Raw genomic sequence first — 19,676 nt, 5'->3', positions numbered from 1 at the left:
GATTTCCGCTGTATTTGTGGGAGGAAAATTGTTCCCCTGTAAAGTCATTACCCAGCATATAGAGTCTGTTCTCCAGTCATGTTGTCTAGAAGCTGTCTCATAACTAAGGGGACCAGAGATGGTCTGCCCAGTACACCGCTCCCTCGATAACTCGCGCCCGGATAACTCGCGATCCCGCTTATAACGCGGTGTCCGTCTTGGCTCCCGATTTTTTTCCAGAGAAAATGTATTTAAAATATCTTTAAAATATGCTGAACATGAAAAAAGTTACGATAAGAATTGATAAATTAAACCTTGATACATTGCTCGTTTTATCATCGAAAATGGTGATTAATGCCCATAAAAATATAATCCATATTTTGAAATTTGCAAGTTCTAGAGAAGAATTAATTTCAGAGATCTCGAAAACGCTTAATTACGCGTATTTGGACGCCAATTTTTGATCTGGGACGCAGAAAAGGCGGGAGTCCTCCGCACGCATGTAATAGGTGCGCGGGAAAATTCAAAGATTTGCCGGTCCTGTTTCAGCCACCTGCTTTGTGGGAAAATGTGTTGATCAGTTTACTGTGCTGATATTTACAATGACAGAATTCAGTGACTGAAAGACTCTTTGATGTACTGTTGCTATTTCATAAGAGTACATTAAAAAAAAAAAAGAACATGATGCAACAGCTAGGCGGCTAGTTCAAAGGCTTTGACTTGGCGGCCGAGTGAAAAAATATACTGATATTTAGTGATTGAATTCAGAGGCAGAAAGACCCAGTTTTAAAATCCTAGCGAGACCTCTGTTTAAAGATATCATATATTATGTAAGTTTTTAGGATAAATAGTTGTCATTATACTGTAAATAAACAGTCTGGTGAAATAGCGATCAATGAAAACTTCTGGTAAATGTTAACAGGTGGCAACAGAGAATGAAATAAACACCAATTAAACGACTTCCTGTGTGAAAGTCACGTTCTAATCCTTTAATTCCGTTTCAGTGTAAACATTATAATTACAACATAGTCTGTTCATTGAAAACATGAAAAGAGTCAATCGACCGTCACATCGAAACCTGTGAGTACTTCTGTGAGAACCTAATTACATGTACATGCCGGCTTTGTTTTGATCAACAACTTGGGGAAGTGTTTGTTGCATTAAAAAAAAATCGATTACAAGAGACCTCGGGTGCTGGATTAAGGGTCTTGGAGCTGCCTTTGACGTAAAGCAAAACAGTAACAGAGACAACGACGACGATAGTGACTTCGAATGTTTCAGTGAAACTGATGTCATTAATGCCGAGGCTGTTTGGGAGAAATTAGTACAGACTCATGGTCCTGAGATGGGCGTTTCTCTTGATGGAGGAGTGGATTTGTTCTGACAATGATTGCCCTACAGCCGCATACATGTCAGATGAAACTATAATTATTTCTATAGAGAACAAATTTGCAGCAGAAGACGATTCTAACTGGAATAACACAAGTGTTGAAAGTGATGCAGACACATGTTGCACCCCCACCCCTCTGCACAGGAAGCAAATATTTTGATATTGCCATAAGGTGGCTGGAGACCCAAAATGTTGACTACGTAAAGCTCATGCAGTTGAGAAATCTGAGGGATTTTGCTCGGCGGCAGAGAAACCAAGGAGTAACACACACAAAAAAAATTAACTGATTTCTTCAAAAAGTGAATTGATATTTGTCAAGCGTGGCACAAACGGCAAGTATTAACTTGTTCTAATTTACGTTGTTTTAAATTTGAGACCAATTAAATATGTTAGTACTGATTAACTCTTGTTTTTTTGGTTTTTTTTCCATTTTACTTCTATCGCATTCAAATCTATCTATCTATCTATCTATCGTTTGATCGACACTGTTTCTCGAAAAGAGTCGATCTTTTGTGTAAAAAAAAAAATATAATTTGCTCAAACAATAAAACTAGAATGTATACAAAATTCAACATAAAAATTAGTGACGTAGTACACAATGTGTGAAGTGGTACACATGTTCAGCGAACGGAAACCACGTGGAATAATGTTTTCGATGATCGCCTCAATATACTGTAATTTATCCTGAAATTTTTAATGTTGTCCTATGAGAAAATAATAAAGTACACCGTTATGAAGAGATATTTATTAACAGTTAATCTCAGAACGATTATAAAGTGAATATTCAACAGTATAATCTGCCTACCCCCCCCCCCCATTTTTCCGTTATGTCGTCAATCACTTTATTGGTTTTGGGCTTATTTTATAGGTTCCTCGATAACTCGCCCCTCGCTTATAGTGCGGTCGATGTTTCTGGACCCCGATGTGCGCGAGTTATCGAGGGAGTGGTGTATAAGGGGATGTATCTCACTCCACCTCTTGTATATTTTCCTAATGTATTATGATCGGTAAGGTATTTGAAGAAGAAACCAATTTTTTTCTAGTAAAATATGGTTCTTCACTAATACTTACCCAATCATAATACACATACACCCTGCCAACTACCCTACAGTTACATATAGATAGAGTGCCATCCAGTCCAGTAGTAAGTGAAGTATTCACATGATTAAATCCTTGCATCAAGGGTAGATTACTCTAACTGCCACCTAGGTAGGCAGATATCTTTAAGTTTTTTAGCTAAAAGGCTTTTACCTTTGGGTGGTGGTGTGGATTTGTGAGGTATTAGTAATTCTTCTTAGGTATTATGATTGGGTAAATATCATAGAAGAAACATTTTTCTTGACATCAGCTAAATTGAGGATAAATAAATGGATAATCCACTCTAACTTTGTACTTAATATTTTGCTGTACAAATGAAATAACTTTCTTACCTTTTTCTAAACAATTTACTGGTTATAATGATTTATATTAAGTTGGCTTTACTTTTATTTTCCAGGTAATAAATAGGTTGGGATTAAATGCACTGGGTCCATTCAGTCCAAAAGAGAGAATTATTGAGTAAGTCAATGAAAACACAAATAGTTTTAAGCCTTTCTGTCTCACATGCTTAAGCTTGGTGAGATGTAGTAGTCATATTTCTACTGCAGGCAGTGTAGAATCTTTGTATTTAAGTTTTTGAAAATCCCAATTATCTTTAACTGTAGCATCTTTTAAATCGTTTAAGTGAAACTCACCAGAGGTATAACATTTATGCTGTGGTGTGCTACGAGTTCTTATCATGGTGGACAGTTTTTTAGCTTTGTGTTAAAGGTTTTGAAAGACACATACATTCATTTGTTTTGCATTCAGCTAAAGCTTGGGTATAAGATTGCTGTATGTCTAAGGTTTATTTGCTGATATACTTCAAGTTCCTGAATTACCTGTTATTGGCCTGCATAAGCAGGCTTACCTCTGATTCGTCTGCTTTAGTATTCTTGCCACTAATTAGTCTGCATAAGCATACTTGCCACTAATTGGTCTGCATAAGTATACTTGCCTCTTCTTAGTCTGCATAAGTATACGTGCCTCTGATTGGTCTGCATAAGTATACTTGCCACTGATTGGTCTTCATAAGTATACTTGTGTCTGATTGGTCTGCATAAGTAGTCTTGCCTCTGATTGGTCTGCATAAGTATACTTGCCTCTGATTGGTCTTCATAAGTATACTTGTGTCTGATTGGTCTGCATAAGTATACTTGCCTCTGATTGGTCTGCATAAGTATACTTACCCTGATTGGTCTGCATACTTGCCACTAATTGGTCTACATAAGTATACTTGCAACTGATTGGTCTGCATAAGTATACTTGCCTCTGATTGGGCTGCTTAAGCAGATTGTCTCGTATTGGTCTGCATAAGTATACTTGTTCTGATTGGTCTGAATAAGTATACTTACCCTGATTGGTCTGCGTAAGTATACTTGCCACTAATTGGTTTGCATAAGTATACTTGTAACTGATTGGTCTGCATAAGTATACTTGCCTCTGATTGGACTGCTTAAGCAGATTGTCTCATATTGGTCTGCATAAGTATACTTGTTCTGATTGATCTGCATAAATATATTTGCTCTGATCAGTCTGTATAAGCATATTGTCTCGTATTGGCCTGCACATGCAGACTCTGATTGGCCTGATATGCTAGGATTTCCTAACTTGCCTTTGACTGACCTGCTATGCTGGGAGTTTCTAATTGCTATGCTACAAGTTCCTGACTTGCCACTGATTGGCCTGCTTCAGGAGAGAATGTTTGTCTTCATTATAAAACTTGTTACAGGTTTTGAAAGTCACATACTGTATTCAGCTGAAAAATTCAGATAATGTGACTATAGGCCTTAAGTTGGTATGTAAGAAATCCCTGTGTTTTCTGTCCCATCACATTATGCATTATGATAACAATGTTAATGTTTTTAGTGCAAATGTATGAAAGATACTAGAATTATACAGATTTAAGTGTCAGGCTACATGAGTTTTACTGACAAGCATACAGATTCAGGTGACAAGCTACAAGAGTTATTACTGACAAGCATACAGATTCAGGTGACAAGCTACTAGAGTTATACTGACAACCAACGCGAATTACACTGACAAGCATGCAGATTCAGGTGACAAGCTACACAAGTTACAGACAGGCATACAGATTCAGGTGACAACCTACAGGAATTGTACTGACAAGCATACAGATTCAGGTGACAAGCTACAGGAGTTATCCTGTCAAGCATTCAGATTCAGATGACAAGCAACATGAGTTACAATGATAAAAATGCAGATTCAGGTGACAAGCTACAGTAGTTATACTGACAAGTTACACTGACAAGCATACAGATTCAGGTGACAACCTACAAGAATTGTACTGACAAGCATATAGATTCAGGTGACAACCTACAAGAATTATACTGACAAGCATACAGATTCAGATGACAAGCTACAGGAGTTACACTGATAAAAATACAGATTCAGGTGACAAGTTTCAAGAGTTATACTGATAAGCTACAGGAGTTATACTGACATGCTACAGGAGTTATACTGATAAGCTACAGGAGTTATACTGACATGCTACAGGAGTTATACTGATAAACTACAGGAGTTATACTGACACACTACAGGAGTTATACTGATAAGCTACAGGAGTTACATGCCAGCTAATTTTTCTAAAAATATAAAATTGTTTGTTTTGGGGTTACACAGTGTATATTATCTGCCCAAAACAAAAACAGATATCAAGCAAGTACAAAGCAATCTTAATCGTAATCATAATTGTAATCATTCTCCTGGAATCGTAATCATAATCATGGTTCCAGACAAAATGTAGTCATAATCATCAGTACCAAACAACCTGTTATTGTAATCATATGCGAACACCTGTAATTGACCGCCTGCTCCAGGTATGTGATACAGATTAAACATAATTAACAACATTGCTGGCTTATTATACTTATGTTTCTTGTTGTGGCATACAAAATTTTTCAACTGTTTTAACAAAATCAGACTTGTCGATTAATTATGATGGCGCATCACCACTTATTTGGTAGGGGTATATATATAATACTAACTTGTCTCTCCATACACATGCATGTTTTGCATAAGGTCATTTTCTTGGGTGCTGTGATGGGACATTTGTGTTAAATGGGCAATTTGTAAATAATATACTGTAATAAACATAAATGGGTTTTGTTTACTTTCACTGTTTGTTACAAAAGGTCCATAAATCATTATTTAGCCATTCAGAAATTTATATTTCAGTAACCAAAAATGACAGAAAATAGATGCAAAATGCAATGACAGCATACTTTCTCAAGAACAGTTGGTACACTTTCTTATGACAATATTTTGAAGGCGTATCTATTTTGGGGGCTTGTGAGTGACAAGAAGTAGCATTTTTATTACAAATAGCAATTGTATCATTTTGAACATCAGTGTCAAGTTATTGTTTTTAATATTCATGAAACTTGTATTCATGGCAAATTACTGAAATGATTATTGACTGGAATTCAGCTGGAAGGTTTGGCACTGCATGATCTGCAATGAAAGCCCATTTAACAAAATGGTGGCAGTTTTAACATTATGAGGGCATTGACTCCTTAAATTTCATGTAAAAGGAACTCATTTTGCTTGTTTGTGAAGACATTTGTATTTAATACATTTATATCTGATGCAGACAAGGTATAATTCATGGTGCCATTTAAAGTCAACTAAATATGCCTGACGTTTCACTCCTGATAAGCTAGGGTTGCCTTTCTTGTGATATTGTAGGGTTGCCTGTTTCATGATATTGTAGGGTTGCCTGTTTCATGATATTGTAAGGGTGCCTGTCTCATGATATTGTAGGGTTGCCTGGCTCATGATATTGTTTTGTTACCTGTCACATCTATGATAGTAACATCAGCTGTATCGGTGTTAAAATATTGATATGGTCAGGTTGCCTATTTCATCAGCTGTGTCACCATTATAATCCTGTATGAAAGTTTTTGAAACTCTTATAGTTAATAAGGGGTTTTATTCAGTTGTAATTATGTTGAAATATTACTATTTAATTCCAGTTGTTAGAATCCACCAAGTTGTCTGCAATCTGTTTGGACATAAATGGTCATGTGATACTGATATGGAATGTTTTATACATCAGTAAATTCTGAGGACTACTTTTGATTGCCAGGTTCCAGGTTATTTTATGTCAAGTTTTATCCATACCAATGCCTTACATGATAATAATAACATGTACCCACCCAATTGCATAATTTTCCGATCAAAATCTGTGATCCCTAGTCTAATATTGTCCATATGAAGTTAAAACTATGTAATTACACCATCATCATCACTCCCCCCTTTTACCATAGAAAGCATATGGCAAGCATTACAAACCTATCCTTAGAAATTATTGCATTTGCTTTAACAATATGTTCCACCACCTGTTATTTAAGTTGGGGTCATAGACATATGACAAGGAGGGGATTTCACTAAAAATGGACACAATGAAAGATTGAAATGTATAGAAAGCAAGAAAAATGAATGCTAAAAGTATGCGTCCACACGTAAATGTTGGGGGACAAAAAGGTATAGCCTGGTTTAAACAACATCATCCAAAAATCTGTTTTAAAGGTGACTATACCAAGTTCCTTAAATCGCTGGCATGACCTGCTCTAACACTGTACTCTATATTACAACATAAAAATAGACCACTCTTGGCTAACAAAGATGAGGCTATGTATTCTGTCACAGTGAAGAGGCTAATGAAAGTAGACTAAGAACTACCTCAGAATGAACGCTTTGTTAATGATGTCTGCTGATATGATGACAGAAGGAAAGGAAATTGGAATTATAAGGATTAAATGATCATGGTTGGGTATTTATCGATGGGTAAATTTATACCTAATCACTCACAAAGTTAACATAAAGTCCTTCAGACTTTATTTACTTTGTGAGTGATTAGGTAAAATTAACATATCAATAAATACCTAACCATTATCATTTAATCTTATAATAAAGTTTACACCTTGATATACTAAGGTTTCCTGTCTTGTCACCTTAAGCAGAAAGCTGCACCATTATATTATTTTTATGGCTGAGACATAGCATTCCAAAGTACCATACACATTATTTATCATTAAATACTTTTCTCTGTATCAGGTACATGCTTGCTGAGGACCATGATGGACCTCTTGCCAGTATGGATGTCAAGGACTTCATTCTAACTGTGGGATCAAGATCACCCTCCCCTGGGGGAGGCTCTGTGGCTGCTCTTTCAGCATCACTGGTAATGTATAGAACACAACCTTTAGATGCAGCTTGTTGTACACACAGTGATTATAAATTTGTGTCTGTATTTGTACACAGTGATTAATAAATGGGTGTCTATATTTGTACACATAATGATTAATAAATGGGTGTCTATATTTGTACACATAATGATTAATAAATGGGTGTCTATATTTGTACACATAATGATTAATAAATGGGTGTCTATATTTGTACACAGTGATTAATAAATGGGTGTCTATATTTGTACACAGTGATTAATAAATGGGTGTCTATATTTGTACACACAGTGATTAATAAATGGGTGTCTATATTCGTTCACAGTGATTAATAAATGGGTGTCTATATTTGTACACACAGTGATTAATAAATGGGTGTCTATATTTGTACACACAGTGATTAATAAATGGGTGTCTATATTTGTACACACAGTGATTAATAAATGGGTGTCTAGATTTGAACTCATTGATGTAATAAATGTGTCTCAATATTTGGACTGTTTTATCAAGTTGAATTCATTCAGTTGTAAATACAGTCAAACCTTTTTAAATGGACAGTCACGGAACAGACCAATTCAGTCCATTACGTATAAATTTCCACCTAATGGACAGTCAGAGAACAGACTGTTTCAGGCCATTATATATAAATTTCCCCAAACTGAAAGGATAAAGTCTAGTTTGACGTGTCTAGTAAGTTTAAGAAAGCAAACTATGATAATTGAGGAATAAAATTACTGTATGTTTATTAAATAAATCCTAAAAAAATATCACGGGAATATTATTAAATCATAAATTCAAGCATTCATAAAACTTTTCACCAGAGTAACATAAATGTTGTCCACAAATTTAAACTAAAGAAAGTCACATGCATGGATTTATCATGCATATTATGCAGATGACCATTTGGAAGATTGTTAATCTGTCCGCTGATTTCAAGTAATTACTCAATATTTTGGCAATTTGAATCGAATGATATCTTTAAAGATCTTTAATCTGTCCGCTGATTGCAAGTAATTACTCGATATTTTGGTAAGTAATGTGAATCAGATCATATATCCCTTGGAAGATCTTTTAATAGAATATGAATGCATACTTTTAGCATTAGGTGTACACTGGTAAATTGATAAAATAACAATAACACACAGCACAACATAATTGCATATGTACAGCATAACATGTAACTAGTAATGAATAAAATAACAAGAACACATTGCAAAATATGAATGCATTATAGTGGTGTCATCTTTGTCAATAATGATAAAGTTCTTAATTGAATTTCTGTGTTAAAGTTTTGACAAGTCTGATACAGGAAGATGGGTTACATTGGGAAATGTCTGACACAGGGGAGTGATAAGGAAGGGATATGTCTGATACATGGGGAGTGGTAAGGAAGGGATATGTTTGATATATGGGGAGTGGTAAGGAAGGGATATGTCTGACACATGGGGAGTGGTAAGGAGGGGATATGTCTGATACATGGGGAGTGGTAATGAAGGAATATGTCTGACACATTGGGAGTGGTAAGGAGGGGATATGTCTGACATGGGGGAGTGGAAAGGAAGGGATATGTCTGATACATGGCGAGTGGTATGGAGGGGATATGGCTGACACATTGTAGTGGTAAGGAAGGGCTATGTCTGATACATGGGGAGTTGAAAGGAGGGATGCATCTGATACTTGAGGGGTGGCACAGAAGGAGTTTGTCTGATTTATGGGGAGTGGTGTGGAGGGAATATGTCTGATACTTGAGGAGTGGTAAGGGAGGGATATGTCTGATACATGTGGAATGGTAATGAATGGATATGTCTGATACATAGGGAGGGTAAGGAGGGGATATGTCTGATACATGTGGAGTGGTAAGGTGGGGATATGTCTGATACAGGAGGAGGGTTAAGGAGGGGTTATGTGTGATACATTGGGAGGGGTAAGGAGGGGATATGACAACACATACACATCAAAGGGGCATCAGGTTTAACTAAACATTTTTCGTTTATTCTCAGGGTGCTGCGTTAGGTGCAATGGTTGGATTTTTGACATATGGTAACAAGAAATTTTATGAGCTGGATGGTAAAATGAGACAGTTGATCCCACCACTCTACAAAGCCATGAAAGATCTAGTCCCATTTATTGATGCTGATGCAGCAGCTTTCAGTGAATACCTGGTAAGGGCCATTGTTAAGAGCATCGTGAAAACAATACCCTACTGAACAAAGCCATGAATGATCTAGTTCTGTTTATTGATGCTGATGCAGCATTTGGTAAATACTAATAGTAAGAAAAGGACCGTTGTCAAGAGCCCAGTAGAAATAAGTGGAGTAGTTTTATTCGGTAAAGAAAGATAAGGACAGTGTATGCAGATAAGACAAGTGCAAATTAGATCCAGTATAGATATGAGAGGCTGTTGTTGATGGGGTTGATTGTTTTTAGGAGGTTGAATTAGGTGTACTTCTTAAAAAATCAGTTTGTCATTAAAATGTGTCATTTATTATTCATATTAATTACGTAGAGCAGCATTTCTTGACTAGCTGCCAACCTGACAACATAATTGCTAAACATTGTTTAAAAATGTTGTCAGTTAGAGCTAAAGCATGTGTGTGTTTGTGTCTTAACTTCAAAGGGTTGTATTTTAGCACTGAAAAGCAGTGCTTACAAATTCTGACATGCCAGTGAATTTGATTAAAATAATTAGAAACCTCAGACATATATTTTGTTAAATTAAATCAGAAATGAGTTAAGTTTCTTTCTTACAGTTAGCCGTGAAATTGCCAAATACAACAGAGGAAGAAAAAGCTGCGTAAGTTTTATTTTGACATTGTCAGAATCATGCAGTATTTTTCAATTTTACATGGCTTCATATTGCATGACACGCATCTAAAAAACACTATTGTGTATTAAGAATTACTTTGTAAACAAACCATGCACACTCATGTTGTAGATGCTTTTGGTTTAAAATTATTAAGTGATATGACCCATGTCATAGAAAACCAGATACACACTGAAATTTTATTGTAATTTCAACTACATTTCCAAATGAAATTTAATTCTCTTTATTGCTCTGAATTGACCCAATAAAACCAGTCCATCTTAAGCAGAAAAAGCAGAATTGAGTTAAATCAATAAAAAGACAAAATTCATCCATTCCAGACCAATTGGAAAAGTTTCTTCAATGTACATTCATTCAAAATATGACTCAAAATTTCCATTTTTAGTAGACAAAGACAAGAATTTTTTAAAACTAATGTTGAGTGCCTGACGTAATGCAGATGTCATTGAGCAGTGTTACGTGCACATTAATATTGTTACTGTGTATTTTTTAATCTATGGTTGTGTATTTATTTTCAAATGCAGCATAAATTCAGTTACTTTGTTTCTTGTAGTGTATTCCTTTCTTATTGAGCCTTAGGTAGGAAAATGAAATGAGTATATAATAAAAAGGTTACTGCATTTGTATGGGAAAATAATAACTCATTTTTTTGGACTAATATTGCACTCCCAAGGTACTCCCGATTACTAATTTAAAAAAACTCATTCATATTTTCCCATATAAGTGCAGCAACCTTTAACTATTTTCTCTAATATCGTAGGTGTATCTCGGGTTTGGGGATTAGATATATCTTTAGTTTGGGGATATCCAGCACCCACAAAAACACTTGTGCACAAATCTGTGTGTATATATGTACAAACTTCAATAGTTGTATTATGTAGAGTAATCTCCAGCTAATTTATGCAATATACATACTATCTGCAAAATGAACACTGGCAAATTTATGCAATACATATGCAAAATGAACACAGGCTAATTTATGCTTTACGTCTACAAAATGAACACCTGGCTAATTTATGTAATATAGATACTATCTGCAAAGTAAACTCTGGCTAATTTTTGTAATATAGATACTGCAAAGTGAACTACGGTTAATTTATGCAGTATACATGCTATCTGCAAAGTGAACTACAGCTAATTTATGCAGTATGTATGCTATCTATAAGACAAATATAAGATTAACCTTCAAAAGAAGATTCAGACCTAGAATACAAATTTTATGCTTCATTCTGTCGTCATTGTTACTTCACTAAATGTAGGAATATTACTGAGGCTCTTCATATGGCCCTATTTCTGCGGTACCATGTACATGTGACTCCAATAGTTATTCACTACTCAGTACCATGTATATGTGACTCCAGTAGTTATTCACTACACACGACCATGTATGTGACTCCAATAGTTATTCACTACTCAAGACCATGTGTGTGTGACTCCAATAGCTATTCACTACTCAAGACTATTTACATGTGACTCCAATAGTTATTCACTACACGAGACAATTTACATGTGACTCCAATAGGTATTCACTACCAAAGACCATGTACATGTGACTCCAATAGTTATTCACTATTCAAGACCATGTATGTGTGACTCATATACTTATTCACTACCCAAGACCATATACATGTGACTTCAATAGTTATTCACTACCCAAGACCATGTACATGTGACTCCAATTGTCATTCACTACCTAAGACCATTTACATGTGACTCCAATAGTTATTCACTACCCAAGACTATGTACATGTGACTCCAATAGTTATTTACTACCCAAGACCATGTACATGTGACTCCAATAGTTATTCACTACTCCATACTGTGTAGATGTGACCATTTACATATGAATCCAATAGCCATTCACTACACAAGACCATGTACATGTGATTCAGATACTAATTCACTACCCAAGACCATGTATGTGTGACCCATATACTTATTCACTACCCTAGACCATATACATGTGACTCAAATAGTTAATCTCTCCCCAAGACCATGTACATGTGACTCCAGTAGTTATTCACTTCCCAAAACATGTTATTCAGATTTACCACATACTCTTCATATAAAATATCACATACAACCTTGTATATCTTCAGACATTGAGAGAAGTGACCTACATATATATAATTCAAGAAGCAGCATGCTGCATGACAAAAGCATCTGTTGCTTCCAGTCTGGTATATTGAATTAGAAGTACATTACATCACATGCATGAAGTAGTTGTTCTGTGCTGACATGTTATAGGTTTCTAGTTGGAGAATCTGTGATAAATAGACTCGGTGCATCAACTTTAATCCCTATATTTAATAATAAATTCTTATTAAATATATTAAATAAACATAGATACATACAATACTGATATATTGCAGCAACATATAGACATACAATATTGATATACTTAATAGGGCTGTTGCAGTAAAACATACTTGGTACCAAGGGAAGGCACTTTTAATGTGGGGTAGTCACCCATGGATGCAGTTTAGAACTTTATGTCATTTTCATACAAACTCTCTGAGTAACCAGAGTACCCTGGCATATATTTTTTAAAAGGTACCTTCCCTGGGTACCATGTTTTTTTTTAAATTGGTTAGCCCTTAGTTAAATTTACTGATGCAAGTCTTAATATGATGTAATTGTGATTTGAATATGTATGTCTTTTATTACAATCACCTGCCAAGAAATACAATATGATAGCCATTCCAGCAGGTATTAGTCCAGGAAGGCCATCATCATTTGTTTGTTCCACTGGCAAGGCACTTGACTCATGCTTCCTTGCAAAATTTAAACCTTTCATGTCAAGATCTTCTGTTAACTACAAAACCAAATGATTTATCATATTTTTATCAAGTAAAATTGTTTTTCCCAGGCGTGAGAAGGCAATGCAGGAAGGTTTGTGTACAGCTATACAGGTTCCTCAAACGGTTTCTAAAATTGCCAACTCCATGTGGCCATATTTGATTGACTTGGCTGCAGTAGGAAATATCAACTGCAGGTCAGATCTTCAGGTATGATGAAAGTGGCTTTGTTCAATGTGTATGTAAGTACATCGAGGCTTAGAGAACTAAAGAAGGTGAATAAAACTGTCCTCAAGTGTAAATTCATATAAGAAAGAAAATCAGTTTACAAATAATCAAACTTTTTATTCTTAATCTGAGTTTTTTTACTATAAGTCTGAATACTATAAAATTCAGATGGGATTTAACATGAAAACCTTTTTTTCAAAACTAGGAAGAGTAGTCTATTGTCATCATGACAGATTACTTTAGCTTTGAATTTAAAGTTCAGAGAAGAATTCACCAAGATAATGTATTGAAATTATTTGAGGAAGAGAACTTATTGCTCAATGGCTTGGTGGTTAATAAAAAAGCAAATAATTTCTCTGTAAATATAACCTTACTATGTTTAATGTTTGATACTCAGAATTGAATTTTCATTATCAATAAATACATTCTGTGAGCTTTTCAGTGTTCATTAAAATGCAGTAAGTTATCAGATCGTTAGCATTTGCTTTTTTTAAATTGTATTTTGATCCTGTGTTTGTGTGTGCTAGCAGATTTATAGTTTAAAGTTCGATGATATCTGGAACCAGTTTATATACACCTAGGTGATTTGCATTCAGCTGAATATTACTTTTAATTCTTTTAAGGTTTCTTGATATCATGCTAATTGAATTTATTAGAAATAATAATTTCTTGGCCATTTGGGGAATACTAGGGGACAGAGTGAGGTTCAGTTTGTCAAACAGTTGCAAAACATAAGGTCATATTGTCTCAATTTGTAGGGGTCATTTTACTTTATCTCATGGCATCCTTGTCTAGGTGTAGTTGATGATTAAGACAACTGTTCTCTTCCACAACATGCATGACTGTCTCACCTATTAACATCAGGTAGCTGATTAACTCGTGGCATCCTTGCCTATGTGTAATCGATGATTAAGACAACTATTCTCTTCCACAACATGCATGACCGTCTCACCTATTAACATCAGATAGCTGATTAACTCGTGGCATCCTTGCCTATGTGTAATCGATGATTAAGACAACTATTCTTTTCCACAACATGCATGACTGTCTCACCTATTAACATCAGGTAGCTGATTAAGATACAGTTTCACTTCCACAGCAGGTTTAAAGTCAAAATGTTTCCAAGCCGAAATGTACCCAAGTAAATTGGTTTGCAGACTGAAATTTACCAAGTCAGAATGTACCCAAACTGAAACACACACAAGTCAAAACATACCCAAATTAAATCATTACCCAAACTCACTTTAAATAATGACATAATGTTAGTATATTATGTTTGAGATGACACTGACTGGCATGACGAGCAATGGAAATCATCATTTGGCAATGGAATTAATTTATGTTATAATCTAGCTCCAATGTACATTAAGAAATACATCTTTAAGTTAAGAAGTATTGTTTGAATATACTTTTGTTGCATTTTCATATAGAGAAATTCTACTAACTGATTTGAACCAGGCTTAATAGCATAGTGATTTAATACTCAAATATGCACAATTAAAAAATTGTTTGCATCAGTTTTGAAAATTAATTATATTTTCTACTTTGCAATACAGACACACACACATATATATATAGACACACACACACACTTCAGGTGATTAGAAATGTCTTTCAATTTTTTTAAATTAAAATTTAAAACACAAAAATAATTTCCATTGCATATTTTCATCATACCATTACATAACAGTAGAGGATGATTCAGGTAAACTTTCAATTCCACAATTCACATGATGGTCCCACCTTAGTGGATGATTAAAACTGTTCATTTCCATTGTCCTAAAACTATCCAGTATGTAATGCATATTTCACTCATTGCATTGCCCTCACACAAACATACTAAACCTATCCTATCCGTACTGTACATCTCTCTCATTGCACTGCTCTCACAAACATACTAAACCTATCCTATCCGTACTGTACATCTCTCTCATTGCATTGCCCTCACACAAACATACTAAACCTATCCTATCCGTATTGTACATCTCTCTCATTGCATTGCCCTCACACAAACATACTAAACCTATCCTATCCGTACTGCACATCTCTCTCATTGCATTGCTCTCACAGACATACTGAACCTATCCTATCCGTACTGCACATCTCTCTCATTGCATTGCCCTCACAAACATACTAACTAAACCTATCCTATCCGTACTGCACATCTCTCTCATTGCATTGCTCTCACAAACATACTAAACCTCTCCTATCCGTACTGGACATCTTTTTCATTGCATTGCCCTCACAAACATACTAAACCTATCCTATCCGTACTGTACATCTCTCTCATTGCATTGCCCTCACAAACATACTAAACCTATCCTATCCATACTGTACATCTCTCACATTGCATTGCCCTCACATAAACTTACTAAACCTATCCTATCCGTACTGTACATCTCTCGCATTGCATTGCCCTCACAAACATACTAACCTATCCGTACTGTACATCTCTCTCATTGCATTGCCCTCACAAACATACTAAACCTATCCTATCCGTACTGTACATCTCTCTCATTGCATTGCCCTCACAAACATACTAAACCTATCCTATCCATACTGTACATCTCTCGCATTGCATTGCCCTCACACAAACATACTAAACCTATCCTATCCGTACTGTACATCTCTCGCATTGCATTGCCCTCACAAACATACTAACCTATCCGTACTGTACATCTCTCTCATTGCATTGCCCTCACAAACATACTAAACCTATCCTATCCGTACTGTACATCTCTCTCATTGCATTGCCCTCACAAACATACTAAACCTATCCTATCCGTACTGTACATCTCTCTCATTGCATTGCCCTCACAAACATACTAAACCTATCCTATCCGTACTGCACATCTCTCTCATTGCATTGCTCTCACAAACATACTAAACCTCTCCTATCCGTACTGGACATCTTTTTCATTGCATTGCCCTCACAAACATACTAAACCTATCCTATCCGTACTGTACATCTCTCTCATTGCATTGCCCTCACAAACATACTAAACCTATCCTATCCATACTGTACATCTCTCACATTGCATTGCCCTCACATAAACTTACTAAACCTATCCTATCCGTACTGTACATCTCTCGCATTGCATTGCCCTCACAAACATACTAACCTATCCGTACTGTACATCTCTCTCATTGCATTGCCCTCACAAACATACTAAACCTATCCTATCCGTACTGTACATCTCTCTCATTGCATTGCCCTCACAAACATACTAAACCTATCCTATCCGTACTGTACATCTCTCTCATTGCATTGCCCTCACAAACATACTAAACCTATCCTATCCGTACTGCACATCTCTCTCATTGCATTGCCCTCACAAACATACTAAACCTATCCTATCTGTACTGTACAGCTCTCTCATTGCATTGCTCTCACAAACATACTAAACCTATCCTATCCGTACTGTACATCTCTCTCATTGCATTGCCCTCACAAACATACTAAACCTATCCTATCTGTACTGCACATCTCTCTCATTGCATTGGCCTCGCACAATCATTGAAAAATATACTATATTTAATGCACAACTCTCTCATTGCATTGCTCTTGCAGACTTGCTAAAAAGTATCTTATATGAACCTCACATTTATCTCACTGCTTTGCTCTCATACACTTATTACAAATATTGGATCAGTATTGAATGCACATGTATCTTGTTTTTCAGGTGGGTGCCAAAACTCTGGAGACGGCAGTGTGGGGAACATACTTCAATGTGAAGACAAACCTGTCAAATGTTAAAGATGAGGAATTTAAATCAAGGGTGTGTACAGTCATTTACTGTTGTATTTTATATAATATTGTATTAATAATTATTTTATAATGACAGTATGGAAAATCATTTCATAATGTGAAGAAAAAGTCTTCAAAAAACCTCAAGTATAATTGAGTGACATCATTAATAATTAAGACATAATTATTTGTAGACTAAAATTTAGAAACACAAATGAAAGAAAAATAGTGTAGTCAAAGATGCCCAAAGCAGTCACCTCATGAAAGTCAAATGAGGGCCTCTGATGACAGGTGACTTTATTAAAGGTTTATTTCCACTTTTTTGATGACTGAGACCATGAAAAGTGAATGCTTATGGCAGGTGATTGCTTAATAGAGTTGACCTTTAAAGCATGCTTGACTGTGCATGTGTCTCACAACTACTCTGAAAGCTCTATCCTAACAAACAGAGAAAGAAAATTAAATATTTCCATTTCTAGTAACTATTAAGTTCAGGACAATGAGCTACTGCAACCATATATACTTATATTCAAGTCTGTTCAGACTGCAAACAATATAGACCCTGATCTGCTATCACATAATGATCACATAGATCAGGGTCTGTGCTGTTTTTTTCTTTTAATTACTCCTTACACACTGTATTAATGCAGATCTGCTAGTATATTATGTGATGGCAGAACTGGGTCTATGCAGCTTGCATTTGGATCCAAGTTTTATACAAATATAAACAGTACATTAAAAAAAAACAACAGAATTTTAAATTAGCCAAGGTTGAAATAGACAGAGCTCATTGAAACCTAAATACATTTTCAACTTTTACAAATGTTGTACTGTTAGATAATGCTGTTGTCAGCTAAAGTACACACTGTACCAATTATATGGAAAAATGGGAACCAGCCTGGAAATGGGTGAATATAAAATAGAGTATATATGGGTTTGGCTGACCAGCATTAGTTGATAATGAAAATTATTATATAGGAAAAAGAATATTTTGAGATCTTATCCTAGTTTATACTTATAAAGATAGAGACATTGTTTTTTTGACGTAATTTCAGTCCTTTAACAGTCTTGAGTTTGGAACACTCATTACTGAAATTAGCACCTGACTCTTTGGTGCAGAATTGAAAGCACGTTTCTTTCTGTAACATTATATTTAGAGTTATGTCCCTTCATTTTATCATTTTCTTGTCGGATACTAGTTTGTCTTAAATTCATTGCTGATATACAGCTCATCGTAAATACTAGAGAAAGTTTTTCTATCAGATCATATGACAAAAGTAAGATCCTTTTTTTGTTAACTTCTAAGATAGTTTCCTACAATACAGGAAACAGACAAGGAGGAAAACCATTGAGCATGCTATGTAATACAGGAAAGTAACAAGGAAGAAAAGCATTGAGCACGTTATTTAATACAGAAAATAGACAAGGAAGAAATGCATTGAGCATTGATTGATTCATTAGTTGGATTATAGTGGTGTGCGCACATGGTGCATGTACCACTGTTAATGGTTGCACAGCGACCTGATAATTGATCCTGGGGAAAGGAAAAAGAGTCTAATCCCCCAGACGTTTGTGTGTACAAGGTACACTGGTAATTATAGCCTTCAGCCGCTGGTCCTTTTGGTTCCCATTGTGGTCTGATTGAAGAGCTGTTTCATGGGTGAGAATGGACCCACGCACTCATGATACTAAAATAAATTTTCTGTTTACCGATCACTGTGGTGTCGACCAATGCAGTTGTAACATCAGTTTGCGATTGGTTGGTGACAACGACATCACATTGGGACACCAATTTTAGGCAGGTGGAAATCGTTCCACATCTTCGCCCTTTGAATGAATGTCCGGACGTGGAATGTGATGGGGAGTTCCAGCATCAGACAACCCGCCTGTACTTAGCCAAATTATATCCAGTTGTTTGTAAATGGACCCTAACAACCAATATTGTGTGAGCCACCTGTGCAGCTGAGTCAAATTCAAATGAGTCTGATATTGTTCCTAACTTCTAACAATTGAAATAGTACTAGTACATAGTGTACATAGTGAGATGCCCTAACAATTTTGTTTTTCTAATTGTCTAAGCGACAAATAAAAGTTTAGTCACTGTTAGGTAATTGGGTTTAAATTTTGATGCAGGCAACCGAAACGATCAAGTCAGTTTTGTGTGGTTTTATCAAATTAGAAAACCAAGCCAAACTGGTCCCCTTAGATAAATGGCAGTTTGTAGCCCTAAGAAGCCACTGAGCATGTTATGTGATGCAGGAAAGTGACAAGGAAGAAAAGTATTGAGCACGTTATGTAATGCAGGAAATATACAAGGAAGACAACCTCTGAGCATGTTATGTAATGCACGAAATAGGCAAGGAAGAACCACTGAGCATGTTATGTAATGCAGGAAATAGGCAAGGAAGAACCACTGAGCATGTTA

General features: G+C 35.6%; 1 protein-coding gene across 1 annotated transcript in view; it reads left to right on the top strand.

Annotated features, from left to right (window-relative positions):
- LOC149776654 (formimidoyltransferase-cyclodeaminase-like) overlaps positions 1-19,676 on the top strand; it is a 61,814-nt gene that overhangs the window by 31,667 nt on the left and 10,471 nt on the right. The window contains exons 8-13 of the mRNA XM_089941183.1: positions 2,865-2,926; positions 7,526-7,652; positions 9,654-9,815; positions 10,404-10,447; positions 13,347-13,485; positions 17,187-17,282. Coding sequence (XP_089797309.1) covers positions 2,865-2,926; positions 7,526-7,652; positions 9,654-9,815; positions 10,404-10,447; positions 13,347-13,485; positions 17,187-17,282 — 630 coding nt within the window. The remainder of the gene's footprint in view (positions 1-2,864; positions 2,927-7,525; positions 7,653-9,653; positions 9,816-10,403; positions 10,448-13,346; positions 13,486-17,186; positions 17,283-19,676) is intronic.

Source organism: Sinohyriopsis cumingii, chromosome 18, assembly GCF_028554795.1.
Source record: "Sinohyriopsis cumingii isolate HCF-2022 chromosome 18, ASM2855479v2, whole genome shotgun sequence".
In the NCBI taxonomy this organism is placed as follows: domain Eukaryota; kingdom Metazoa; phylum Mollusca; class Bivalvia; order Unionida; family Unionidae; genus Sinohyriopsis; species Sinohyriopsis cumingii.
The sequence above is the reverse complement of the archived record's forward strand: the minus strand, read 5'-3'. Positions and strand labels throughout refer to the sequence as shown.